Source organism: Melopsittacus undulatus, chromosome Z, assembly GCF_012275295.1.
Source record: "Melopsittacus undulatus isolate bMelUnd1 chromosome Z, bMelUnd1.mat.Z, whole genome shotgun sequence".
Classification (NCBI taxonomy): Eukaryota; Metazoa; Chordata; class Aves; order Psittaciformes; family Psittaculidae; genus Melopsittacus; species Melopsittacus undulatus.
The window spans coordinates 64,080,932-64,107,652 of NC_047557.1; the positions used below are offsets into that span (position 1 = coordinate 64,080,932).

The 26,721-nt window shown below is 39.6% G+C and overlaps 2 protein-coding genes across 4 annotated transcripts in view; one reads left to right on the forward strand and one right to left on the reverse strand.

Annotated features, from left to right (window-relative positions):
• Nucleotides 1–8,074, forward strand: part of SRFBP1 (serum response factor binding protein 1) — a 77,613-nt gene extending 69,539 nt beyond the window's left edge. For both annotated transcript variants that reach the window (XM_031043123.2, XM_031043124.2), the window contains exons 5-8: nucleotides 4,270–4,351; nucleotides 5,528–6,260; nucleotides 6,544–6,581; nucleotides 7,302–8,074. In XM_031043123.2, the coding sequence (XP_030898983.2) occupies nucleotides 4,270–4,351; nucleotides 5,528–6,260; nucleotides 6,544–6,581; nucleotides 7,302–7,489 (1,041 nt within the window). In that variant the 3' untranslated portion in view covers nucleotides 7,490–8,074. The remainder of the gene's footprint in view (nucleotides 1–4,269; nucleotides 4,352–5,527; nucleotides 6,261–6,543; nucleotides 6,582–7,301) is intronic.
• A 5,105-nt stretch (nucleotides 8,075–13,179) lies between these two features.
• On the reverse strand, nucleotides 13,180–26,692 carry LOX (lysyl oxidase). 2 transcript variants are annotated; one of them, XM_034072757.1, is made up of 7 exons: nucleotides 25,510–26,692; nucleotides 24,953–25,061; nucleotides 23,538–23,675; nucleotides 21,213–21,369; nucleotides 18,732–18,827; nucleotides 18,469–18,584; nucleotides 13,180–16,987 (listed from the first exon to the last, which is right to left on the reverse strand). In XM_034072757.1, the coding sequence occupies exons 1-7, from the start codon at nucleotides 26,234–26,236 to the stop codon at nucleotides 16,981–16,983; spliced, it is 1,350 nt and encodes a 449-aa protein (XP_033928648.1). In that variant the 5' UTR covers nucleotides 26,237–26,692; the 3' UTR covers nucleotides 13,180–16,980. The 2 variants fall into 2 exon arrangements, with proteins under 2 accessions (XP_033928648.1, XP_030898985.2); XM_031043125.2 differs by lacking the exon at nucleotides 13,180–16,987 and having other exon boundaries at nucleotides 18,465–18,584.
• Nucleotides 26,693–26,721: the final 29 nt, after the last annotated feature.

Below are 26,721 nucleotides of genomic sequence, written 5' to 3' on the forward strand. Positions count from 1 at the left end.
TAAATGTGTATGATTCCAGTGTCTTTGTAATTAAACATAATGGGGGCAGTAGGAGGCAGAAAAGGTATATGCTATAAATATAGCTGATGTTTTTCTGTTAAGTGTTTTTTTCTGCCAAGGTTCTTACATACTGGAAAATACTGAAGGAAAAATAAAGTGAGTATTGAATGTGCCAAAAAAGCAGAAAAATGGGAGATTTTAAAGAATGCGAGTGTCATATTGTATGTTTGTTGGCTACTGTCAGTGTGAATGGTGTTTGTATTTTGCTATAAGGAAAAAATGTGGTTATTCCATATGAATTGGCATGTATACGCTTAAAATCTTTCTATAAATATACGAATTAAAGGACACCAGATGTTGCACAGAAGCTGCCGCTTCTTTCTGAACTTCATGGTATATTCTTTCAAAACCCACAGGAAGTAGCTGAGGGGAAAAGTGTATTAATTAAGTTCAGAAATAGATTTTCTAGCTATAGAACAATCTCCAAAGAAAATACTGTTTGATCTTAGAAATGTGAGCTTGCTGTCCCAGGAATCTGGTGGCAGTCTGCAGCACTGTCACATGGGGATCAAAATTCAGATTTCAAGTTCTCAGAGCTAGGCAAGCCTGAAAGTAAGCCGCTCTGTGGTCCTTGGAAATGGACCCATCTTTTGACCCATCTCCTCTGGCCAGTGTTCATAGTTCTGTAGACAATCTACAGAGAAAATATTTTTCCCATTTTTCTTGACCTGAAGAAACAGTAATAGCAGAGAATTCAGGAGAAAGGAAGGTACTAAATGTCTCAGATGCTCTGCCCTTCAAATATGATATATCATTGGACACACCGTGGGTATATTTTGTAGGCTCTAGAACTACAGCAGAAGACATAAAAATGGCATTTGCTTTGCATTGGTTGAGGAACAAGATTTACATTTTGCAAACCAATTAAATGGTTTTGCATTTAGAAGTACTGGCTCTGGTGTAGCTGTAGTGTCATCTTCTGCTCCATTTCCTTCAGACCAATGCACTGAAAGTGACTGTCATGAGCTAGTAGTTGGCACGAAGAGTCTGTCTCTATGCAGTGAATACGTAAGTTTATACTAAATGTCATAATTCTGCTGAAAGAAAATGCACATGCAAACAAGTAAGATCCCCACTGAGAAATCTTACGTCAAATAAATCTTACAAACAAATCAGTTACCTTAAAATGCATTGTTGATGTATTAGGTAGTGTTTGTGTCATGGTTTGACCTCAGCCAGCAACTAAGCATCCAGCAGCAGCTGCTTACTCACCCCACTCCTGCAGGATGGGGGTATCATCAGAACAAAAGTCAAAAAACTTGTAGCTTGAGATAAAAGATATTTCAATAAGTGAAGCAAAACTGTGTGTGCAAGCAAAGGAAAATAAGAAATTAATTCACTACTTCCCATCAGTGGCTGGATGTTTAGCCACATCACAGAAAGCAGGGCTTCATTTCACCTAGTAGTTACTTGAGAAGACAAATGCCATAACCACAAACATACCCCATTTCCTTTTCCTTGCCTTGAACTTTCATTGCTGAGCATGACTTGATACGGAATGGAATATCCTTTTGGTCAGTTCAGATCAGCTATCCCAGGTGTGTTTCCTTCCCTCTGGCTGCTTTTTGAGAGGGCAGAGTGAGAAAGAAGGCCTTGATGTTGTGTAAGCAGTACTCAGCAATAACTAAATCATTGGTATCTTACATGTTAGGGAAAAAGGACTTGTCACACAATCAAGGAGTCACATTCATACCAGCTGAGATTTTAGCCACAAGGACTCATAGTGGGTGGCTCTAGTGAACAGATGGGTGCCCTGTATTGACTCCATAGGCACAAACACACACACACTCAATGCAGACTTTTTTCGTGTTTGGCTTAACTTTAGGATGCCCTGAGCAGAGTCTCAAGCAGACTCTAATCAGTTTTTCAGTACATTGGTAAGAAACAGCTCAAGCTGGGTGCCTCTGTAGAGTCACCTTGAACAAAGAAAACCATGTAAGGGCAGTTACACCCTTATAATCTAAACTACCCACTGCTCTTGTGACAGTTCCAGACAGAGGTAGTATTAACGTCTGGGGTATTCCTTTTCCTCAGTGGGTCCCTTCATTGACCCCAGGCAGGTGATTTCTTATCTTGAAGATTGTACCTTCTGCTGACAAGTGTAGTGGCCTTCCTTATATTCCATCATGAACCAGCTCTGGGGCCTCCTTTTACTTAACTAGGTTAAAGTTCAGCATATCTAGGTGAGATTACAGCCTGCAGCCTAAGGCTACAGTACCTATAGCTACTTGTGCTAAGTCAATCATGCTAAGTGATCAGTATCCTTCTGTATCATCCACAATGCTGGTGTCAAAGACTGTGCAAGGCTGGGCTGCCTTGCACACAGGTGTGGTGGTGGAAGATGGTATGCTGAAAGACGCTATCCTACCCCTCTACTCTGCTCTCGTGAGATCTCACTTGGAATATTGTGTGCAGTTCTGGTGTCCTCAACATAAAAAGGACATGGAACTGTTGGAACTAGTCCAGAGGAGGGCCACGAGGATGATCAGGGGACCAGAGCAACTCCCATATGAAGGCTGAGAAAGCTGGGGCTGTTCAGCCTGGAGAAGAGAAGGCTGTGTGGAGACCTCCTAGCAGCCTTCCAGTATCTGAAGGGGGGCTATAAGGATGCTGGGGAAGGACTCTTCATTAGGGATTGTAGTGACAGGACAAGGGGTAATGGGTTAAAACTTGAACAGGGGAAGTTTAGATTGGATATAAGGAAGAAATTCTTTACTGTGAGGGTGATGAGGCACTGGAATGGGTTGCCCAGGGAGGTTGTGAATGTTCCATCCCTGGCAGTGTTCAAAGCCAGGTTGGACAGAGCCTTGGGTGATATGGTTTAGTGTGGGGTGTCCCTGCCCATGGCAGGGGGGTTGGAACTAGATGATCTTAAGGTCCTTTCCAACCCTAACTATTCTATGATTCTATGATTTCTCTACATTATCAATTCTAAAATGCTTTAGTCACAAATCCAAAGCACAGCACCTTCTTGGCCATTATGGAGAAAGTTACTTCCTTCCCAAGGCAAAGCCTGTACTATCTCCACCCTTTATTCCCTGCTGTTTACATACCTGTGACTTGGGCTCATCAGTTGCAATGTTTGTTGAGGGCAGAAGAGATAGCATGTTCTGCTAAGTTGTTGGGCACCAAAATCAGTTCAGGTTGGGTCACAGGGCTCTTACCTGGTTCTTTATGAGACTCGTCAGCTCTTTGTTCATGTGGCCTCTGCTGAGGTACTCACTGTAGCATATGGCTCAAATCACAAGTAGCAGCAGTTGAGAAATACATCCATCACAGTACCAGTAGAAGAAAAGGAGGAAGGTGTGCCTTTTCTCCTCTTTTCTAAAGAATTCCACTGGAGGCTTAAAGAAATCTTCCTGCTAAGTTTGTGTTTTACAAATCTGTTACAGCTCCTTTCCCTCCCTTCAAAAAAAGACAACATAGCTGTCTTTGGAAAAGTCTTAAATACCTCTCATGTTGTTCTTTAAGCAGAGTGATGACACTAATCTGAAAATGATGTAGCTTTTATAATGTGCCATACCTGTGACTTCTAATATATAAAAGGAAAAGTCAGATGTAGAAGAAATTCCTACTTTTCTCTTTTTTTTTTTTTTTCAAATTAAAGCATGAAGATCATATTTGTTCTTTGAATCAGTCTAAAAAGTTTTGGTATTCTGCCACATCAAATTTGGGATTGTTTGTCTAAAAGATCAGGTTAAACACTGCCTCTTAAACATTTTTAATGTATATTTCTTCAATACCTGCTGTGTCATTTTGTCTGCTTTCATGGCATTCATACTGTACTTCTTGCAAGCTGCTTGTATTCTTTCATGCAGAATGTCGTCTACCAATATGATGTTCTTTATTGAGTGGGTTCATGAATTTGCTTTGCATGTGCAAGAAACAGTGAATGTAAAATCAGTTTGTTAGCTCAGAAGTATGTGTCTGTTATGCTTTTAAAATAAAAATCACATTACCCATATTCAGTACCTGAGAAATAACAGGTTTGCTTACATGTGTGCTACATTTCTCCCAATATTTGGGCAGTCACATTTTTCCTCATTTAGAATTAAAAAAAGAAATCAAATATTACAGTGTCATAAGCCTTTCTTCTTATTTAGTTAATAGTCCAGAATCACATTAGTATATATTGTAGCATAACTGATACAGACCTGTATAAGTATCCACCATTTTATTGACTCTGTGCTTTGAATTTATTTTGTAAAGCCAAATTGTACTGCAACAGAGCGAGCCATTGCAAGACTTGCAACACACCCCACCTTGAAACCCAGATTTGTTGAACTTAAAGGTATGAAATATTACATCACTTGTTTATTACTTCGGTGGTTTACTAGTGCATTACCTTGTTCCTATGCATTCCTGACATGAACAACTGGTATAAAAAGAAAACTAAATAGCTAACAGCTGCTGTAATTACCATGACTAGCAGCGGTGAACCAATTGTTGCAAGCTTGTAGTCATTTATACTGATTAAAATTAGTTTATTTGTGACAGTATGCTATATGACATTTAGCAGTATAGGACCTCATAAGTAGGCCTTATAATGGGAACTGAAAAAAATCTAAAACTTTAGTGGATATAACAGAGTATCTCTAAATTAAATAAGACTGAATTGGCAGTAAGCACAATAACATGCAGATAAAAAGGCAAAAGGGGCATTACAGCTGGGTTCCCAAAAGCAGCTAAAAGGTTTTGCAGTGACTCTCTTAAACTTCCCTGTATACTGTCCCCAGAATCCTTAGGGAATCTGTCTTGGTTCTTTAGGTTATCTCCTATTCTCTTTAAACTCAAATTTTCCAACTAAAATTGATGTTGAAAAAGGGTCAGGTACAAATACCTGTTTCATTATATCTAAGCAATTTATTTACTATTTTTTTGCAGTTTTTACATGCAAAGAAGTGCCCTGAATAAGCATGATTATCAGCTGCAGATTATTTGCTGATAGAAATGTTCACAGTTAAACCCAACTTTAACAGTGTACTCAGTTGCACATAATTTCACATTTGCTTCCTGGCTTTTCTTGACCACCATGTACCTGGAATATCTTTAGAATCAATCACAGAATCAACTAGGTTGGAAAAGAATTTTAAGATCATAAAGTCTGACCATTAGCCCAGGACTGCCAAGTCCACCTCTAAACCGTGTCCCTAAGGGCCTCTTCTGCATGGTTTGTGAACACTTCCAGGGTCAGTGACCCTACCGCTGCCCTGGGCAGCCTGTTCCAATGCCTGATCAGCTTCTGTGAAGAAATGTTTCCTAATATTCAGTCTGAATCGCCCCTAACGCAGCTTGACTCTAACGTATTTCTTGTCCCATGTGTTCAGAAATGGTTGATAAGGAAATTCCAGTTCTGCTTATCTTGTGCAACATACTTAACTTGAAAAAGTGTTTTACTATCTTAAAATAATATATATAAACTCATGTGTAGCTGCAACAAAAGATTTTCCTTCTGTCCTTCATATAGCTGCTGTAAAAGCTTTTAAGGATGCAAGAAAGAACCCAGACAAAACCACTCATTCAAAAAAGGCTACGTCAGAAGAAGAGCCTAAATCAGCACAACATTTCAATAGGATTTTGGATGACCAGGCTCTTAAACTAGCTCAAAAACAGCAGGGATGTGAACACAAAACAAAAAATAGTATGAACATAGAAACTGATGAGGCTGCTGAAGAGCCTTGTGAGAGTGAATCTGAGAAGAAAGCTGTAGAAATTAAGAGACCATATGTTCTAGAAGAATCTTTATTTCAGGCAGTACAAGTGCAAGCAGTTGGCCAGAATAAAATGGGAAGGAAACTTGGCCATCAAACAAGGAAAGAAAATACAAGCTTGAGCAAATTAAGTGCAATAAAAAGTAATTATGATAGAGACCAGAAACGTCCTAATGAAGAGGAGTACTTTGATGATAGTACTGAAGAGAGGTTTTATAACCAGTCGTCAGATTCTGACAGTGACAGCAATGATGATTTCTTCATTGGCAAAGTAAAAAGAAAGAAAAAGATAGCAGCAGTTGCTGCTCTTTCTTCAGCAAAAGCAAAGGATGGACTTCAGAAGAACATAGTGAAGAAAGAAAACACAGTGGCTAGGGCAGAGCAAGATTTGATTATGGAAGAAGGAAAGCCACATGCAAAAGCAAGCAAGCTGGAATCAATGTTCTGCAGTTCTTTGTCTGCCTCTAATCAGAAATCTCAAAAGAGAAGGTAATTTTTTCCCATTGTTATGTTCCCTATTCCCTCCTTTCTTCCTAGTAACACAGATGATTGTGATTTTTAGTAGCCCTTCCCAAATAAGGAGGATTCCTGAAGAGTAAATATTTACGTTTTTGCTTTTTGTTAACAAAGACGAATCAATATATAAGGGTTTTGCAATTTATGCTGGAAAAGTCATTGCATGAGTGTTTTGGTGATGGCAAATTCTTTAGTCACAAGTGTTTGTTATCTTACAATTCTATTGAAAAACCCTAAATTCTCTTTTTATTTTTAGAAATACAAAAGACCCGCCTCACAGAAATGAAAGAACAGGTATGTATTACTTAACCTGGTAAAGTTATGAGAGTAAAAATTTTGTTGCCTCTCTAGTCTAATCATGATGGGCTGGTTTTCGTTTCATTTCAATTTTGTAGCACACATTTTAACATTTTTTTGTTAAAATAGTCAAATTGTCGAGCTTTCATTCTAATCTGTTGGTATCATTTGCTATTATCTGTTTTTGAATATTAGACATACATAAAGTAAGGTTTACACAGAAAAGTCTCTTTCTGTCTGACTTCATGTTGAGTAGTGTTACCCATGCACAGGAAAAGGTGTCAGATTATGATATTTAACAAGTAGTTTATCTCTTGACTAATTCTTTCAGTAGCTCTTTCAATATTTTATTCCATTTATAGTGTATGGTACCATTTTTTAATTCATTGGCTGAAGGGTATCATTTCAGTCATACTGAGTTACACTGTGTAATATCTCATTGGTTTATGTGAAGAACAGAGTTGAGACTATGCAGAATATTGGTCTACACAAATCTTGAATGTAGTCAGTAATAATAAGTCTTAACTGTCTGGAGTCTACCAAGTGATAATTTACTGGGCTTCAAGGTGAGGGAATGTTGCTGTGAATACTCAGATGAATGTGTTCCATGGCTCATTAAGAAATTGTTGAAAATATCTGCAATCCCAAGGTAGTATTAGCATATTTTTATGAAGGTTCATTCTATAGTTACTGTTTTATTTTGTACTTCTTGCACAGGTCTTTATAAAAAGGAACCACAGCTCAAGAAGCAACCATTTGTAAAAGCTGCAGGTGTTAAATGTGACAATAAGAAAGTGTTTTTGGAGCAGCCTCTTCATCCATCATGGGAAGCCAGCAAGAGACGCAAAGAACAAATGTCTCAAATTACAGCATTCCAAGGGAAAAAGATTAAATTTGATGACTAAACTATATGTAAATTGAGATTTTGAAAGAAGATTCTTGCAGATTTGCAATCCATGGTTATTTTCTTATAAAATAACAACTGCTGTTTGAACACTTTCGCTATACTGCCCTTATCCTTTGCAACCTGTAAAACAGCAACTGCTAGAACTTACCATCTGTTAATAATGAAGATCGCTTCATTTATTCAATGGACTGTTGATTAATGTGTGGTTATTTGTTGCTGGTTCATAAGTCCCATTACATAGTGCCATCATTTATGAAGTACACCCTAACATGAATTAGTGTTTTTTTAGGAACATTATTCGTGTCGTATCAGAATAGTACAGTTTCTCTGGAGCTTTTTCTTAATGTAAGAATTTGCTTTGAACTATGCAAGGACTTGCATGTCAAGAGGGGAAAATGCAAAGTATTTAGGTAATTATCCTAGAACTATATTATCAAGTACATCTCAACTGATGCAGTTGAAAATAAGAGATTCTTAAACAGACTTTACAAAACATGAATATATCAGGTATCTGGAAAAAGCTGGTCAGTGATATGCATGATATGAAAATTTCTGGAGAGCAATAAAATAGTGGCGTGTGAAATTGTCGTTTCTGTCCTTTGATTATATTGCTGATTTGAAGAACTGAAAGAGTGTCTGTAATACTGTTGTCCTGATGGATATATCTGGATACTCCAGCATCTTTGTCTTGTAGTTTCTGAAAGCATGCTAGAAAACTTAAGGGTCTTTGTACACTAAGAAACATTTCACCTTTAAGTGCCATTCTGAGTTTGGGAGTTCTTTTGATTGCGATATGAGGTAAAATCTTTATTGTATTTTTCTTCTGGGGCTTTTCCCACCACTTAATTGAAACAGATTCTGAACTGGTAATTAATTTTTAACAGTGTTGTTTATTTACATAATCTCCCATCTTTTATAAACTTCTATCTTTCATAAATTAATTCAGAAACTTGGTAAGTGACTGCAGTGGGTGTAAGATAATATGCTCTAGAAATCATGTAGCAGTCTGTAATGCCTAAGAACAGTCCTGCGTCAGACCCACAGGTCTGTCTAACCTAGTAGCTTCAACAGTCAAAAAGGGATGCTTTAATTATAGGGATAGTGGAAGTACGCAGTACATCATCCACATCCAACTCATCAAGCTTGCAGTTTTGTTCAGGGACATCTTGTGATACTGCAGCTTATTGTGTTTATTAATAGTCAATCATTTTCTTTTTTGCCGATTTGTCTGCTCTTCAATCCATGTAAATTTACAGAATCTATAATCCCTGAAGGTGCAGAAGTCCTTCAGAAAACAGTTTTTCAGTGTCTTGGCAAAGAAGGTGAGCAGCCTCCTGGGCAGCATTGGAAAGAGTGTGGCCAGCAGGACAAGGGAGGTGATCCTTGCCCTATACTCAGCACTGGTGAGGCCATATCTGAAGTGCTGGGTCCAATTCTGAGCCCCCCAGTATACAAGTGACAAGGACAGACTGGAACAAGTCCAGCAAAGGATGACCAAGATGTTTAAGGCCATCAAGTATATTACATATGATTAGAAGCTGGGAGAACTGGGACTGTTCAGAAGAGAGGCTTCGGGGGGGGGGGGGGGGGAGGGGGGGAATCTTGTCAATGTGTGTAAATATGGGGGGCAGTGTGCAGTGTAAGGAAGATCAAGACAGATTCCTCTCAGTGCTATTGAGTAGCAGGACAAGAGGCACTGATCACAAATTGAAATAGAAAAAAATCTGCTTACACAAGAAAAACTCTCTGTGAGGGCAACAGAGCTCTAGCACAGGTACCCAGAAAGATTGTAGTGTCTCCATCCTTGGAGATACTTGGAACCTGACTGGACGCAGTCCTGGGTAACTGTCTTGAGGTGACCTTGCTTGGACAGTGGGTTTGAACTAAATGATATCCAGGGGTCTCTTCCTACTTCATCTACTCCTTGTGGTATGTAGGATTAGGACCATGTCAAGCTATGACTCCCTAACCCTTAGTGGCTCCATAGAGGAGTTACTGGATGTGTCTAAAACTTGTAGTCACTACATAATAGACCAGTGTATTCCACTTGCAATGATGTAAGAGTCAAATGACCAAACCTACTTTAGTTGTTTTAATGTGAAGTGTTATTCTGTTGCTGGTATGGCACCCACTATCTGTCCCACTTGCAGACTTTGTATATTTATAGCCCAGCAATTTCTGCTCATTCTGCCATCATGTGTTAAATTCTTGAAGGCTAAATGTTCCAGTCTGTTCACTTTGTATTATTACCTAGTCATGTATTTGCCCCACTCAGTTAGGCTTTCTTTCCTGCACTCTAAACAGATGTCGGTATATGTGTTATTCTCCTGAATGGCATTGCTGCTCAGAAGAATCAGAAATTCAAATAACTTTCCATTTCCCAAGTTTTTTGTTAGTTTTCTTTCCACTGTACCATATGGAACAAGATGTAAGGCCAGAAACTTCAAAATAAAACATGGAAACATTTTTACTGTGGTTTTGTAGGGAAGGATCATATTTTGTAGAAAAAGTCATGCATTTACCTGCTATATACTCTTTTAAGTTTTCCAGATGCTAATCCTTATGGCTTTCAATAAATAAGTATTTGCTTGCCTGGGCCAAACGTTTGGTATGTGACCTACCTGGTTCCAATAAAAGGCAAGAAAAAAAATATTTTGGTATATGTCATCAACGATAAAACAGTTTTTAATGGACAGCTTATCTCTCTTTTAGCAGATGAGCACCCTAATGCACGAGTTGATCCACATTAAAGACCAAAAATTTGGAGATTGCAAATAGTCTGGGGGTGAGAGGTGAAGGGGAAGAGCTTATGTTCTAAAGTACTTTTTAGCATGTGCTTAGAGATGTAGAAGCATTAGTTTATCTTGGCATTTGAGCAAGTTCCTTGCTCCATTCTTACAGCTGTAATTTGTAGCCATCGAATTCTTCCTGAAGGAAACCTGACTTACTAAAACTTCTGTTTTCATCTTCAAAAGCACTTCTGAACTCTTACTTTAAAGAAAAAAGATAACATCACTGAACATGTATGAGAGAGATTAGGTTACTGGCATTGCTTCATATACTACTACTAGCTGGTGCTTAGTGACTCACCAGTATCACAGCATTAATGCACTATACAAACAAGTGGTGATGCTCGAGACTTGATATTCTTAATGTGTAACTGGGCAATTTTGTTGTGAACTGATAAACTCAATGAACTTGCCTGAAGGTCGTTGATAAAGTTTAGAACATTTTCTCCTCATTATATCAAGATAACGTTTGGTATATACATGATTTTAATATAACTTGTATCTGAAATACTGTTTAGACAGAAAGCTCTCACAAAGTACTACATTTTTATTTTTACAGTGATACGGAAAGTTATTTCATTCTGTGATTATTAGATTTAAAAAGCCTTCAGAATCATGTTTTCCACTACCATACTGTAAAAGAAACGTTCCCAGCTAGGGTACATACTGTGAGATACTACTAGACTGCTTCAGGTGCATGACTTTTTCCTTCATACTTAAGTAACAAAACCTCAGATTTTTCAGTGTCTTTTAAGAGAGTCAATATTAATTTAAATGTGTTAGTTCATAGAATCATAGAATAGTTAGGGTTGGAAAGGAACTTAAGATCATCCAGTTCCAACCCCCCTGCCATGGGCAGGGACACCTCACACTAAACCATATCACCCAAGGCTCTGTCCAACCTGGCCTGGAACACTGCCAGGGATGAAGCATTCACAACTTCCCTGGGCAACCCATTCCAGTGCCTCACCAAACTCACAGTAAAGAACTTCCTCCTTATATCCAATCTAAACTTCCCCTGTTTAAGTTTTAACCCATTACCCCTTGTCCTATCACAACAGTCCCTAATGAAGAGTCCCTCCCCAACATCCCTATAGCCCACCCTTCAGATACTGGAAGGCTGCTAGGAGGTCTCCATGCAGCCTTCTCCAGGCTGAACAGCCCCAACTTTCTCAGCCTGTCTTCACATGGGAGGTGCTCCAGTCCCCTGATCATCCTCGTCGCCCTCCTCTGGACTTGTTCTAACAGTTTCATGTCCTTTTTATGTTGAGGACACCAGAACTGAACACAATACTCCAAGTCAGGTCTCAAAAGAGCAGAGTAGAGGGGCAGGATCACCTCCTTTCACCTGCTGGTCACGCTTCTTTTGATGCAGCTTTCTGGGCTGTAAGCACACACTGAAGCTGGCTCATGTTCATTTTCTCATCAACCAACACCCCCAAGTCCTTCTCTGCAGGGCTGCTCTGAATCTCTTCTCTGCCCAAGCTGTAGCTGTGCTGGGATTGCTCCGACCCAGGTGTAAGACCTTGCACTTGGCATGGTTAAACTTCCTGAGGTTGGCATCAGCCCATCTCACAAGTGTGTCAAGGTCCCTCTGAATGTCATTCCTTCCCTCTAGCGTATCAACAGACCCACACAGCTTGGTGTCATTGGCAGACTTGCTGAGGGCACACTCAATTCCCCTGTTCCTTGGTTTATTCTGGTTTGTTTTTTTTTTTTTTTTTGAGAAAGACAGGTGCACTGTTGATAAGACCAGCTTAACGATACCTCAACAGGCATAAATATTTCTCCCACCACTTTTATTGACTGTTTAGTTCAGGAGAAATAGGGCTTGATTGGAAATTCAGATACAGCAATACTTTCTTAATTGAAAGTGCTTGGCTGCTTTGTAATTGTTGACTGTTGATGTTACAATACCAGGCAGGTATTTGTGAAAATGAGCTAGTGGAATAGCAGTTAGAAAATACTTGAAAACTAGGAGATGCTTTATTTTCAATAAATTTGAATATACTTTCTGCAGTAACTGTATTAGTTTTTACTGCATTTTTGTATTTGCATGCCTTCTAATCCACACCAAGTTCTGCACTCTAGGGATAGCACTTACAGGAATTTTCAGTTTGAAGCTCTTAGCTCCAAGATGTAGTAGTATAGAAATAATTTTGTTAGCTAAATTATAGGAACATTATTACAGCATTGTGTCTAAAATAATTCAACACTATGAATTTTAAAAAATATTGCATCCATTTTTGTCTCCATTTACCAAAAGCCAAGAGTGCCATTGGTTGGTATTTAAGTGTTTAACAACCTCTTACTAGACTGAAAATTCCAAAGCTTTAAGCATGATCTTCTGTATTAAACCCTCAGTGCAGGGACAAGAGATGCTTCACAATTCAGCCTATTTCATCAGTTTAGCATACAGATTGAAGAGGCAGCAAGATGTTGATTTATACTCTAAGAATAACCAATAACAAAGAATAAAACAGGTTTGGAGTAGCCAAGTGTTAAGCGTGTTAGTCAATTTTCTAGAGTTCATGGACTTTGTACTGCAGACTGATCAACTGTTATTTCCATGATAGAAGGGGTTTGGAGCAGAAATTCTGAAAGTGGTTTCTAAGTGCCTGTTCCTACAAAGACAGCCTGTATGGTAAAGAAATCTTCTATCCAGACAAACCATACATTGCGCTGTTACGCCTTTGCATGTTAAGCTTTTGTGTAGTGTGAGATGTAATCCATCATGTCTTGCAACATTTTCTTTTTTGTTTCTAAGTTCTGACAATTTTTCTGAGACCATGTCAGCATGACAGTATCTTCCTCATGTTCTATAGTTATAACTTTAAGTCAAAGGTTTCTCATTGAAAGATGGATCTGGCCTATGCATTAAATATAATACGACAAGTAGCACGCTTGAAACAATTTATTCAAGTCATTTTCACATAAACTTGCAACCATAATACGGGCATGTAACACAAGAATATGAAAGTGCAATGAAGAATACAAAGCTAGTGCCTGAATATTATAAATTAAAGCTCTTCAGATAAAGATGCAAAGTTACTGAAATTAAGACTCTTGGAAGAACAATGAAGGAAGTAATGAAAAACCTCCCAAAAAGTTGAAAAAACAAGTGGCATTTCACTGTATCTGTAGCACTTAGTTGCATAATAAAAACTTCCCAATAACATACTCTTTGGCTTTAATTCAAGTTAAAATCTTTCAGCACCTCTTAGGATTTGGAGAAAATTAAAATGCCTTATTGGCATGAGCATAAGACACAGGATAAACTACCTTTCAATGTCTCCTTTATGAAATTCACCCTGCTGGTTTTGAATGAGTGCGCCGCAAACAATGCACAAGTGACTGTCGGAAGGTACATTTGGTGTTTGCACTCATTCAACACTGCATAGCAAACTGGAGCAGAGAGAAATTGAGTAGACTTTTACTAACACAAAAACATCATCTACACAATATGTTGGTTCCATTGGTGACCAATCTGTCATTTTGTTACACTTTGTCTAAAAATATGTGTATATCAAATGTATTTCAGGATTAAAAAAAAAATACATAACAAAACCCTCCTTTAATGATCCTGACATACAATAAGTTCCTTATGTGCAATTTTTATCTAAAGATCTGAAATGTGGGGATAATTGCTTCACACACATTTTTATTATTTGGCTTTTCAAATGAATGTTGAGACTGCAAGACAGAAAATTTATACTAGAATTCTCACAAAAAATTAAATCTGATTTTACTCCCACTGAGATGAAAGGCAAAAGCCTCTCGAAGATGATTGGAATAAGCCCAGTGTCTGTTAAAAAAGATTCCGAAATATAATTTGCTTCATAAAATAAGTTTTTTATCAAAAAAGCATTTATAAATGTTTTTCAACAAAACTGCACAAAATATAATCCCACAAATATATTCCAGTATGAAAAAAGTAAATTAGGTAGCTGGGTCAAAACTGCAGAGCCAAGACACTGAAAATACTGGTTGGCGCTCCCCAGTTTAGAACTACTTTCTACATGTTATATAGTAAACCCTACTACAGCATTGTGATTTACTATAGTTAAACAGGGGAAATTAAAATCACATTCCTTCATTTTTTTAATCCTAAAATCCCTTGTTTTTCTAAATAGACTGTTCATGATATCTTAGTCAATTTTTATGCTAATTGTACATCACTTATGTCATGTTGCTTAACACACATTTCAATAGAAATACAATATTTCGCTACGAAAAAAAAAAAAAAGCTACATTTTTGTAGCTCCAGTATCCCCAATATTCAAAGTCATGGCGTTCAACACCTTTCTGAACCAGGCCAATTCCCACTGAAAGGACCAAGTCCACTATTACAATCTCCCCCCACCTGCACAGATGCTCAAGGTCCTCTGGCTCCTTGCTGAACTCAGTGGAATTCTGCAAGTAGTTTGGGTATAGACATGTGAGCAGGTTACTGCCTCATGAGTCAAGGGATAAACTCAGTTTCTGTGGCTGCTCTGTGTCCAGTTAGTTCGGTCTTATCCCACATTCAGCACATTATTAGGCACAATGAGGTACCAGCAAACAACCTTTTACCAGGAAGCAGCTGGTGCCCACAGCCTAGCTTCCATTACAGTAGCTTTTGTGTCCATTGCCCAAGCTGCTGTCAGGACTTTCACTCCAATTTTGACCCACGTCTTTTGAAAGGTGAATGCATTTGCATCCCTTAGCCCCTCTTTATCTTAAAAAATCTGGGCTGAGATTTCAGAAGCCTAGACTTTAAACAGAATCTTATTTTTGCAGACATATTGTAATAAATGGCTTTCTAATAAATCTTCTTTTCAAATTTTGTTTCTGTTTGTTGCCCATACTGGTGGCTGATGGCTTAAATGGATCCCTCTGCGAACAAAAAGAGACTTGCAGGTATAAATTATATTAATTCTGCACCCACTCCCAGTGCTGGGTAGTGATCACTGGGTTGCTGTTTCTTAGATTATTTTTAAGTATGCATACTAGTTGTGCAAATTTTTAACCAAGTTATTATGACAAAAGTGGAAATACTTTATAATCATGAAATAAGCTTAAATATTTGTAATAAAGAACAAGTTGATCTTGAAAGTGTTGCAGTAGTTCATAAAACTATCAAATCCGTAGGGTTCTATTGTGTATAGTACTTCCAAATACTGCCTCAGCTATTCTCAACAGTGACAATAAAACCTCACCATACTCCTCAGACTTTTTACTTTTTCATCATGCCAAATAGCACACACATTTTTCAGGGTTTTTTTAAAGCGTAATGAGCTTTCCATATTTCATTAGGTGTTTTGAACTGCTGATTAAACTTAACCAATGCCAATCAGTATTTCTAGGTCCTTTTGTTTCAAAAGTAGATCCTTCATTTTACGTGATCAGAAGTCTTCTGAAAAAAAAAAAAAACCCACCAGATCCCCTTGTGATATGTTATTTCACAGTTTAAAAACAAAATCACAGCTACTGTAGCTTACAGCAGGGTGCACTGCAAAAGCAAAATAATTTGGGGATGGGAAGAGAAGTGGTGTGCCCAGCACCAGTTAAGCAGTTCAGCAAAAACTTTAATTTGGGCTGTAAGTTTTTCCCCTTACAATGTTTATTTGGTTCCTGAACAGCCTAAAGTAGGATGTTAAATACATTGACTTTTATTCTCCCTCTATATATAGTATAGTTTCAACTTCTGTGTTTCAATACTGACATTTTTAAAATCAAATACAGTACTTAAGGGGGAAGCAGGTAGTAGGCTTTTTCACAACAAAAACTGTTAGGTATTCTGACCTACTTCTGTTGGTGGTGCCACCTGAGTTAGTTGCTTGTGTTATTTTGATGGTTGGATGTTTTTCACAGATAGGTACATCAGGGACTCTTCATCTGCAAGAGCCCTTTTCTTGACAGGTACTTATTTGTATCCACATTAAGTTTGCAGAATTCTTTTAAAAGCCCCACCTCGAAAAATCTCTTGAACATAGAAAGGTGGCTAAGTTATTTATTTCCACAGATGAAAGGTTTCTTTCAAAACCCCATCTGTTTTTTACTTACGAAAACACTTCTAAAGTATTAAAAATGTAAACATAACTTTTCTTGCAGGGGTATAACTGAGATATATATATTTATATGTATTTCTTTGCTATATGTTAATATTCCTTGAAAGCCAAACAGACTTCTCATTCAAATCAACATGTCCTAGCAAATTCATTTTAATGGTACTGTAGCATTACTCCTAAGCTTTTTTTTCATTCTGGTATTTTCTTAGATAGGTGACATTAGTACTTTATATTGCATTTTATTTAATTCATTTTACATAAATTTTCACTACCTTTTAAATTGTTCAACTCATTCATCAGTAATATTCCCACTGAAGTCTATTATCATCTAAACTCCACATTTTCAGGAGTTAAGGAATGCTCATGTTTTTATGAATGAGTTAGATTTTCAAAATATAAAGTATCTGTGCATGAATCACCAGTTCCACACATTTCAATAGTAATAAAAGTAATGCCAATTTAAATGCTTAAAATCCAGTTACAGCTTTGGTTGAGAAGCAGCTGAAGTGCTTCAAAATCACATAAGGTGTGTGGGTGTGTGTATGTTCTGTAGTTTTGCTTGTATAGTGTTTATATCCTATTTAAGTTTATATAACGATACTTCAACTCAAAACATTTGTCATCGTCTCATCCATTTTTTTGCATCTTTCTCAGTATCTGTTGGGAGAAAAGAAAGAATGTGAGGCAGATGAACATGCAGGAGTTCCTGCTAAATACCTTTTTTCAGCTTGAAGGTGCAGATTAACAAACAGTAGCAGAAATTGTGCTTCCTCACCCTGACATGATAACATTTACAGAGGTGTGGTGGGGAGACTAAAGGTTAGATGTACGAAACAAATATTTCCCTTCCATGTGAATGTGAGTAAAAATGGTGTTTCTGTGTTCCTAGAAGTACCAGTTAGTTCTCTTACAGAGAAATGCTTTAAAAGCTCCTGCCACAGGTCCATCAGATATGATAGCTCATGACTTGCAAGATACCAGTTTTTTTAACTTTGCTTTTTACAAGTCTGACAACCACATGGCAAGAACAAACTGAGGATCTTGCTGAAGCCATTTAACTTGTTGCATTTGTGACTAAAGTGTGATTATAAATACAGATCTCCACACTGGCATGAAAAAATGTTTCTCATTTTAGCTTCATTTAACTACTGGCTTCCTAATGAGGCTAATTAAGCAATAGTCACATTAATTTGATATGTTTGTTTCACTGATGCTGTTATAGCAGACTATACTGATCATTTATTTACTTTTCATTTTCTGCTCTGGAATTTATCTCCCATGAACCTCCATACAATTTTAATACTCTATGTAATCCAAAGGAAACCACTTGATAGATATTTTGTATGAGCAACTCATGTGTTATCCTGGTACAGAAGACCAAGTGCTTTGCATGTGTGTGCTTCATAGATACTAAGCTACAGCAGATCTGCTATGAGAACATCAATGAAATCAATTCACCTTTTGGAGGGAAAATGAGGGCATAATTGTGCCATTGTTTCAACTTTTGAAGAACTAAGCTGTAAAGTCATGTGTCTGGAGAAACTGTTTCAAAGAGGATGGCTGCAGTGTCAGCAGCAGCAAAGTAAGGTACACTCATGGGACTTTGCAGAATGTCTTAAGAGCTCTCTGACTGCTCAAGGGTTCTGTGTGGGTGGTAAAAAGGGGTACTGAATGAACACAGAAAGGTTTTAGTGCAAATAATAAGGCAGCATGGACCAGAGGTAGTTATCTAGCAGCCCAGACAGCAGCAGTTTTGGGAGAGTTATATATCTGAATGGCACAATGGCAAGAGCAAAATTCGCCGTTATGATTGGTTTTGTAGACTAGATCTTTAAAAGACAATGCTAGCCCTACAGAAATAGTGTAATTACCAGAGGTCAGGATTTGAAAGGTCTGCAGTTGTCAATACCAAGCAACTGTTTCCATCATTCCTGCCAAAAATGACCTGTGAAAAGTACCATCTGAATCCTGAATTAGCACATTAGATCCTGAAACCCAAGAAACAACTTACTGAAGAAACTAGTATCATTAGAATTAATGGTGGAAGTTATTTTTTCCATCTAAAATAAATTCCTAAGCTTTGTCAACTTTAGTACTATGAATATAAAACAGTTGCAAGACGAAAGGAATGTACTTACGGTGAAATTGTGCAGCCAGAGGCATACGCATGGTGGCCTGTATAGCGTATATCACAGCGTACAATATTGTTGGAGTAATCGGATTCAGGTACCAAATAGCTGGGATTTACGCTGACCTTAAGAGGAGAAAGCACAGTGTTGTCCAACAGGTTTGAGCTGATAACTTATATTCAGAAGGGCATAAGCATATCACTTGCTTCTTTAAAAAAAAAAAAAACAAAACACAAAAATATCAAAACGTCCCCACTGCCCAGTACCGTTACCTTCAGAATGTAGTTTCCAGGTTTTACATCTGTAATATCAATCCACTGGCAATCTATATCAGCATTGTAAGTGTCATAGCAGCCAGGGCTCAGTCCCTAAAAAAATGAAGTTAAAATGGATGTAAAAAAAATCATTAGGAATAGTAACATTTTAGACATTAGGGGCACTCAGACTGAAGTTCACTTAACCATCATATTTAAGTAGGAAAATTACCTTAGGAAATAAGGCTTATTTTTTTGCCATTTTACTTGAATATCTAAACTAGAACATGAAAGTCTAACGTATCACTTTATGACAGCACTATATTACTTCTGCAAGAAACACCTATACTATTGATAGTTGTTCATCTGCGAGATAACTGTTTTATCTATATTGTCACTTGTCACAGTATTCCTTTTATGTAAATATTGTGGATGCTGTTACTGTTCTTTACAAAAGGTAAGAATAAAATTAAAACTGACCAAAGGCTGGATCTAAATATCTGCAAATCACAAGTAAAAAGCTTTTGAGATCCTGGAGTACCAGCTTGATCACCGTGTTTGATCCTGTCTCTACCCTTAGAAATGATGCAACTTTTTGCAATGGATGTACGCTGCCAAAGTGAATAGTAGAATGTAGGGCTGCTTTTACATTGAGTTTTGCACAGGAAAAAAAAACATCTCTTCAGGCAAGCAGTGACACAAGAATCTGAGAGAACTGAAAGCCTTTCTTCCAGATGAATCTTTTCTGAAAACTTGGTCGCTATTAGGAACGTCAGTAAGAATCTCATATAGGAATGTATTGGTGGTTTAAATCTGGTGTCTTTTAACCGTGGCTGATACAGGTTGCTCTATGCAAAGCTGAAGTGTTCTGGCAACACACAGAGTACACAAAACCCAAGTCCTGCAGGAATTCCCTCTTGACCCAGCTGGTGATCAGCTCAGACTCTCACATGTATGTGCCAAGTCTGAGGCTGGAGGAAAGTTTTACAGTACAATTACAAACCCCTGAAATATGGGCTTCCAGTGGAAACGCTGACACAGCCATGATTCTAGTGACACAAATACTCCAGCTGTAAAATATGTATGTTGCTTAATTAGATGTCGTAGTCTCCAGAAAGAGGAAACATATTTATAAAACCTCTTCAAAGCCTTTATGTATTACAGATCATTCATTCTATTTAAAATTCAAATATGGACACGTCAGCCAGTGAAGCATAGCTGTCATTTCTCTGTGATAAAATAACTACCTCCTAGATTAAAAACTGCAGAATAAGGGATGCAAGTTTATGTGTAAGTATGGCCACATTGAGTTAAACCACAGATCCATCAAGCTCAGTGTCCTGTCTCTGACAGTGATCAGCAGCAGATGGCTGAGGAGAAAAGAACATAAGAAATGGGATGTATAATGTCCTTTACCCAGCCAAATTCTTTTTACCAGGCATTTAACTGTGTTTAAGATATGGGGTACCATCAGATTTTTGTATTTAAGAGCCTCCATCACTTTATTTAATCTTTTTAAAACATGTAGATATTTCTGTTCTCTGTAACATGCTGTGGCAAGGCATTTAATTCTTTATTCATGTGTCAGAAGAGCTCTCGTCTCTGTTTTAATGCTGTTGTCTGATAGTTCTTTTGGATATCCTTAAATTCCTGTGCTGTGAGAAACAGTGAATATCAACAATTTCCTCTTTCCATACAGGACCACACAAGATTTGGTATTTTTTTCTGGTTTTCCAAATGGAATTAGTCTAAGAAATCTCTTACTGTGGTAGCTATACTGCACTGCTGATCATCCTTGTTCTCCTAGGGTTGCTTGGTTTGGGTTTTTAAGCTTTGCTGTAGCAGTATTGAGAAGTGGTGACCAGACTCCATGCACTATTTAAGGTAGGAGTCTATCATGGATTTGTATCATATCATAATGGTACATTTAGATTTTTTATCTATTCCCTTAATGAGCTCTAACACCTTGGTTTACTTTGTATACAACCATCATAATTGTCACATGGCTGCCATTCTCTTCAACAACCCTCTATACATGCATAAAGCTATGCTGTAAGTTTTCTGTATCGGACTGCCAGCCAGAAGCTACAGGTATTAAGGGCATTCAGCAACTTGCAGCCTCATGCTCTGCAAGGGGGGAAATACTACACATGAATTCTGCCACCAGCCAAGCACACTGGAAAAAACTTATTCACTGACTCTGTCTCAGGTTTCCTTTAGCTCACTTCACCTGTCCTATAACCACAAGAACCTGTGATGTGTTTTAATACCATTCACTTACCAGTGATGCTAGGCTAGTAAGTGTCCCTGCATTTTAATGGGACATCCACATAGCAGCACTTGGGCAAATTGTTAAATCTTAACATTACTGTGATGGAGAATTTCAGAGCTAGTTAGGGTATCAGATAATCTAGGCCAGGAGGTGATTGGTAGAAAAAATTATCCAAAGGTAAATTAGAGGGGGAAAATAAACTTGGTTGTCTCCAAACCAACTCTTACCTGTGTATGTGCTGTACATGCATACCGTCTATAATACCCATAATCACAGGAGGTATCTTCAAGACAGAAACTTGCTTTGTGTCCTTCAGCAACTTTTCTGTGTGAGCTTGCATCCAGCAAGTCATAGTGGCTGAATTCATCCATGCTGTGATAATGTCTGTTAAACCATAGATACTTTATTAAAGATGGATTAGATCTCGTCAGTGACATTTTACAGATTCCTATTTGATCTACCTTCTGTTAGATGTGATGAAATTTTATTTATTGCACAGAACTTGTGTGGTAGGATATTTCCTATTACTGGACATCTAGGTAAGTTTTTTTTCCTTTACTGCAATTTTCAATGACTATAAAATAAATATATAAATAAATAATAGGTTTTAATTTGCTTAGGGAAAAACTCTAATAGCACCATTGTTTTTCCAAAATTTCCTGTTTCAGCTTTTTTCCAATAACAATAGCAGGTATTAAGTAGTTCATATTTGCACTGTACATCTTATAACTGCCCTTAGCCAGAGTTTCATTAGGAATGCTTACCTTGCATTCTGTAAATTCCAGAGAAGTTTTCTACTTGATAGTAAAAACTCAGCAATTCACTTTCACATTTCCCTGGCCCTCAATCAATATGATACATTCATAACATTAGGAAAAATAAATTGGCATAAAGAAATCACTTTCTGTGTACTGGCAATGCAGATCTCATCTGGCGTCAATTTTTATAGATTATACTTAATGTAGTCTCTGTTTCAAAAGTATGCATATTTTTGATCTGGGCACAGTGTTGCATTTTTCTTGCTGTCACACAGATTTCTAGCTCCTACTATGAACTTGAACAGCTATTATTCTCTTAATTTCACTTTTTCAAACACAAGGAAAACTAAACTTGTTCCATCTACCTCCACAGATGTCTGTGCAACATCTGGCTACTGTTATTTACAAATGCCTACAGCTGAAGAAAGATATGAGAAAGATATAATTAAACAGCATTCAAATGTGTTGTTAAAATGAACTATGCATGTCAGGAACACCAAAAGTGGTCCTCAGATGATGATGACTAACACTGAAGTCTGATGGCTACGCAAACTAAATGGCAGTTGCAGTTCATTTTCAGATGAGCTTGTTTCACTCTCATGGAAATGATCACAAGAAATGTGTTTGTTTTTTTTTTTTTTTTATGGGCAGTGTGTTTTCTGTCCAAGAACTGAACCAACATCAGAGACACTTTGCATCTGGACAGTGACCATAGCAGAGTAAAACTGCTTTATAACAAATAGAAGATTTCAGTTGCTCTCCGTCCATCTCATTCATCTATCAATTTTGTAAGCACCCCAGTTAAAGGGGTTTTTGGTGGTGGTTTCTTTTTCAGGGGTGGGGTTTAACAAAAGTATTTACGAAAGCTTTTTTGTTCGGGTTGATTTAGTTTTAGCTTTTTTAGCCTTACAAGATTTATAAACTAGCAATTTTTTATTTATTTTTTTTTAAGAACTTGCTGTAATGATCCTGATTTTTCATTCAAAGCTTAAAGCCTCTGAAGCTAGAGAGAAATATTTCATTGACTCTAGGGGCCTTTAGATCAAGACCACATTACATATTATTTTTTAACTAGAATAATACCCATAACAGTAGAATTGTATCTGAAGTGGGAGTAAGGGAAGCATTCTATTGGTCCTGCTACAAAACAGCAAAAATTGGGACAAACCTGCAAACTGTTGCACGTGAGCTTTCTGAAAAGGTGCAAGTCTTCAATGTAACCTGCACCTAAAATGCTGAGAATGTTCTACAACATTTACCTTTCCATGTTTCCAGCAATTCTGCTATTTCTAGGGCAGTACTGCTGTGTGAAAGTATCATATGAGAAGTATACTGATAATGGGATCAGTCAACTCAGTACCTTCTTTTTCACATTGACCAGACCATTCCTTGTCAAGAAGTAACCCATTAAATTTAAGTCAAGAAGTATGGTTCAATGTTTACAATGATATATTATAGGGAACAAGTAGTAAAGGTACACTTTAGGGTTTGCAGTTATTTTACTATGATTAGGACTTCTGTTTGCTGGTTCCACTTAAATGTAACTGCACTACAATCAGAAGAGAAGGTGCCACTGTGAAAACTGATTTGAGCCTTGTAATTATACTGAATTTATACTTGTGAGAGTTTTATACTTATGGGTAAGCTTCTTATCCATTTTGGTTTCAGGAGGCTACATAGCTTCCCACTGGCTTCCCCCTGCTTCACTGCAGCTTTAGAAAATGTCACTTTTAGAGTGGCAATTTGCTAGTGAAAAAGATAATTAGAAGGTACCATACTGAGCACTTCACTCACTGGTGACAGCTGTGCCACTCCCATGAATAACGGGGTCTGCTGGGCAGAAAATCTGACGTGCCTTGATTCTTCACTCTTTGGGGGAATCTCAAGAGCACCCGATTGTCATAGTCTCTAACATCTGCTCGATAAGCTGAGCTGTAATAATGCAAAAAAGAGATGTAAGTATATGCGAGAAATGCATTAAGAAAATGCCTTACATGGTCTCAGAAGTTCAGCCTCCTTAAAGCTCATGCATTGAAGACACACAAGAATGCCACATGGAGTACTCAGAAGTGTCTGGTGCCAGACAAAGACCTGAATAAGGTTCAGATCTGCTTCTAACAATGTAAATGGAAGTTTGACTTCTGACTCTACCTCTGTTTTTGAGGCAGACCACCACTCACATGTAAAGTCACTGATGGTACTGATGGCACCAAACCCACAATTTTATTAACGGCTGTTAACAAAAGGAACTCACTGTAAGATCACACAATAGATGTTTGTTTCTGTTGAAAAAAAAAATATACATATGCCTTAGGCTTTATTTCCCTATTTCATATAGCCTTTATCTACAGTATTTTAAAACTGGAATATTTTAATCAATTGATAGCTGGCAAGAACGTTTCAATAAATCTTCACTGTAAGATTAGCACAAAAAATACTGCTTCTTATGCCATGTTTTCTTTTTCCATCAAGTGAAGAAAGAGCATGACCCTGGAAACAACCTGACATCAATTAATGATGCTGGTAAATAAGTAAATCTGTTTTGCATGATAAGGTATCAAACAAGTTAAAATGGTTAAAAACAGCTATGTTGATTTCTTTCCAATCAAAACAGAAAAAAAAACCACTTTGCCAGCTGGATAGGACCCAGCATAATAGAAAAGCCATTATTTCAACCCATTAAAACACTTTGAAACATTTTTTCCAGGGAGATTTTAGTCTTAAGAGTCATTACAAGGCACAGGCCCAGAAACAATTAGCATTTTGTAATATAACTTGTGCTGGTAAGAATGGTTTGCTTTTTCTTTTTTCTTTTTTTTTTCCTATTTTTAATGGAGTAGAATATAAACCCATTGGATTAGAGAAAGGGGATGAAAATCACCAGATTCAAGTGGATGTTTTTAGGACCCTCCATTTTGCAAAACTCAGGTATGTTCAAACGAGCTTGATAACATAATCGTGCAATATAAGGTTTCACAAAATGTAGGTTCTTCTGTGGTGTGTGTCTCTGATACGGCTGTATTGCTTCCTTATGTGTACATCCCACCATCTGCCACAGGCTCATAAAAAGCTTACAAACTGGGGTATGTTTCTTGGGCCCTCCAGCCTCTCTTGTCTGCACTCTGCATCAAGTCCTTCAGGCGCTCTTGCGGTGGGTGCAGGAGCACGAGAACCCACCGTCAACGGGCAAAAACCAGGGCTATGCCTACCTTGCCAGGCAGTTCTCCTCGGCAGCACATCTCAAGTTATACATGGACATCCTCTGGACATATGTAGACGCCTGGATGTAATAGGGATCCGGGACTAAGTCAGGGAGACCTGCAGTTCATCAAACCAACCACATAACAGCAAGATCAACCCAGGACACGTCTGCAAATTCTTGGCTTCCACCCCAGTTGTTAGAAGCTGTCGCTTTGCTACGGTCCCTGCCACCCATTAAGGCCGCTCTCGCTCTTGCTCAGGTCCTTCGGCTTTTGTTAAAGCCCGCACCACAAGCACAACGCCAGGACCCCTACGGTGGGTTCCTCACCGTCCCACCCGCACCTCGCCGTGCCCCCCAGCCTCGACGACCGCTGCCCCCCGGGATCGGGCAGTCCGGGAGCCCTCCAAATCACTGCTGGGTCGGGCTTTGCCAGGAGCGAGGGCTTGGCAGAACCGCAGACCCCGCACCGTGTCCCTGCGGGACGCGCCGGGCTAGCACCGCGGGGCTGGGGCCGGCGGGGGGCACGGGACAGGACGGGACGGGAAAGTGAAGGCGGGCTCTTACCATACTGGAAGTAGCCGGTGCCATAGCCGGGTCGGTACCTGCTGCCCTGCCGGGGCCGCTCGTAGGTGTCGTAGTAGTTGTAGTAGGGGTTATCGTCCGTGTACTTGTAGGGGTTGTAGGGGTCGTCTCCTACCATGACATCTTCCCGCCCGGATCTGAAGCTGCTGAGGGGAGGCAGGTCGCCTATCCCAGTGCTGCTCCGGCTGCCGTCGTTCCCGGTGCCGCCGGCGGGGCTGGTCGAGGTGCCGGGTCTCGACGCCCCAGACGATGCGCTCCCTGCCACCCCCGTGGCCGCGGGGTTAGCGGAGCTCTGGTTCAGCGGCACGGGGGAGGCGCGGCCCCCCGAGGGAGACTGGTAGCCCGCCTGGAACCAGTGCCGGGCGCCGCCGCCGCCCCGGCTGCCGGCTGCGGGCTGGGTCTCCGCGGCTGCGGCGGCTCGAGTGGCGTCTCTCCGCGGCAGCGTGCCGTTTCTCCGCAACAGCAGGATGGGGTTGCCCACAGCCTCGGCCGCCTGCCTGCGCCGGGGGGGCTGGTACTGGGAGCCGAGGCTGAGCAGGCTGTACACCTGCCCATTGTTCTCCCACTGGATCCGCTGCCTCCAGGCGGCGGGGGGCGGCGGGGGGTCCCTGCGCGGCGGCGGCTGCTGGCAGCCGGCGGGCCACAGGCAGCTCCAGTAGATGCAAGCCTGGAGCTGGGCGAGCAGGAGCCCCGGCGGCGAGAAATGCATCTTCTCCTCTTTCCTGGGTGCCGGTGGAGGGGGGAAAAGGGCGAAATCGGGGTGGCGAGCAGAGAGAAAGGGGAGCCTTCCTGGCCGGGACTGGGCGGAGGGAGGCGAGGGGGGGAGTGTGGAGATGCCGAGGGGAACCGGCTCCGGCTCTGGAACGGTTAGGCGGGCAGCGGGGTCTCAAGCGCAGCAGCACCCGGACGGTGCCATCGGGCAGGTCAGGCCGTTAGGAAGGAAACCCGGCCCGGGGAAGGCGGCGTGAGCGGCTTTTCTTCTCGCCGGTATTTATAGGAGAGGGGATGCGAATAGGGAGCCGGAGCAAACAATCAGCCTCTCATCGTCCTCCGGCCCGCGCTGGTGTCTGGAGCGTGGAAAGGAGGAGGAGGAGGAGGAGAGAGCAGGGACTTTAAAACTCGCTGGCACGCTCGCAAAGTTACACAAGCCCCGCTGGCTGCGCCCCCGCCATTTATTCACGTAATGCGGCTGGA

What these genes read in the sequence shown, in the direction of transcription:
- LOX (XM_034072757.1), bottom strand. Translation starts at nt 26,236, where the DNA reads ATGCATTTCTCGCCGCCGGGGCTCCTGCTCGCCCAGCTCCAGGCTTGC. An exon ending in CACCGGCTACTTCCAGTATG is followed by an intron (nt 25,062 to 25,509) that starts GTAAGAGCCCGC and finishes GATGAACTGCAG; the next exon opens with GTCTCCCTGACTTAGTCCCG. An exon ending in CTGGAAACTACATTCTGAAG is followed by an intron (nt 18,585 to 18,731) that starts GTAACGGTACTG and finishes TCTCCTCTTAAG; the next exon opens with GTCAGCGTAAATCCCAGCTA.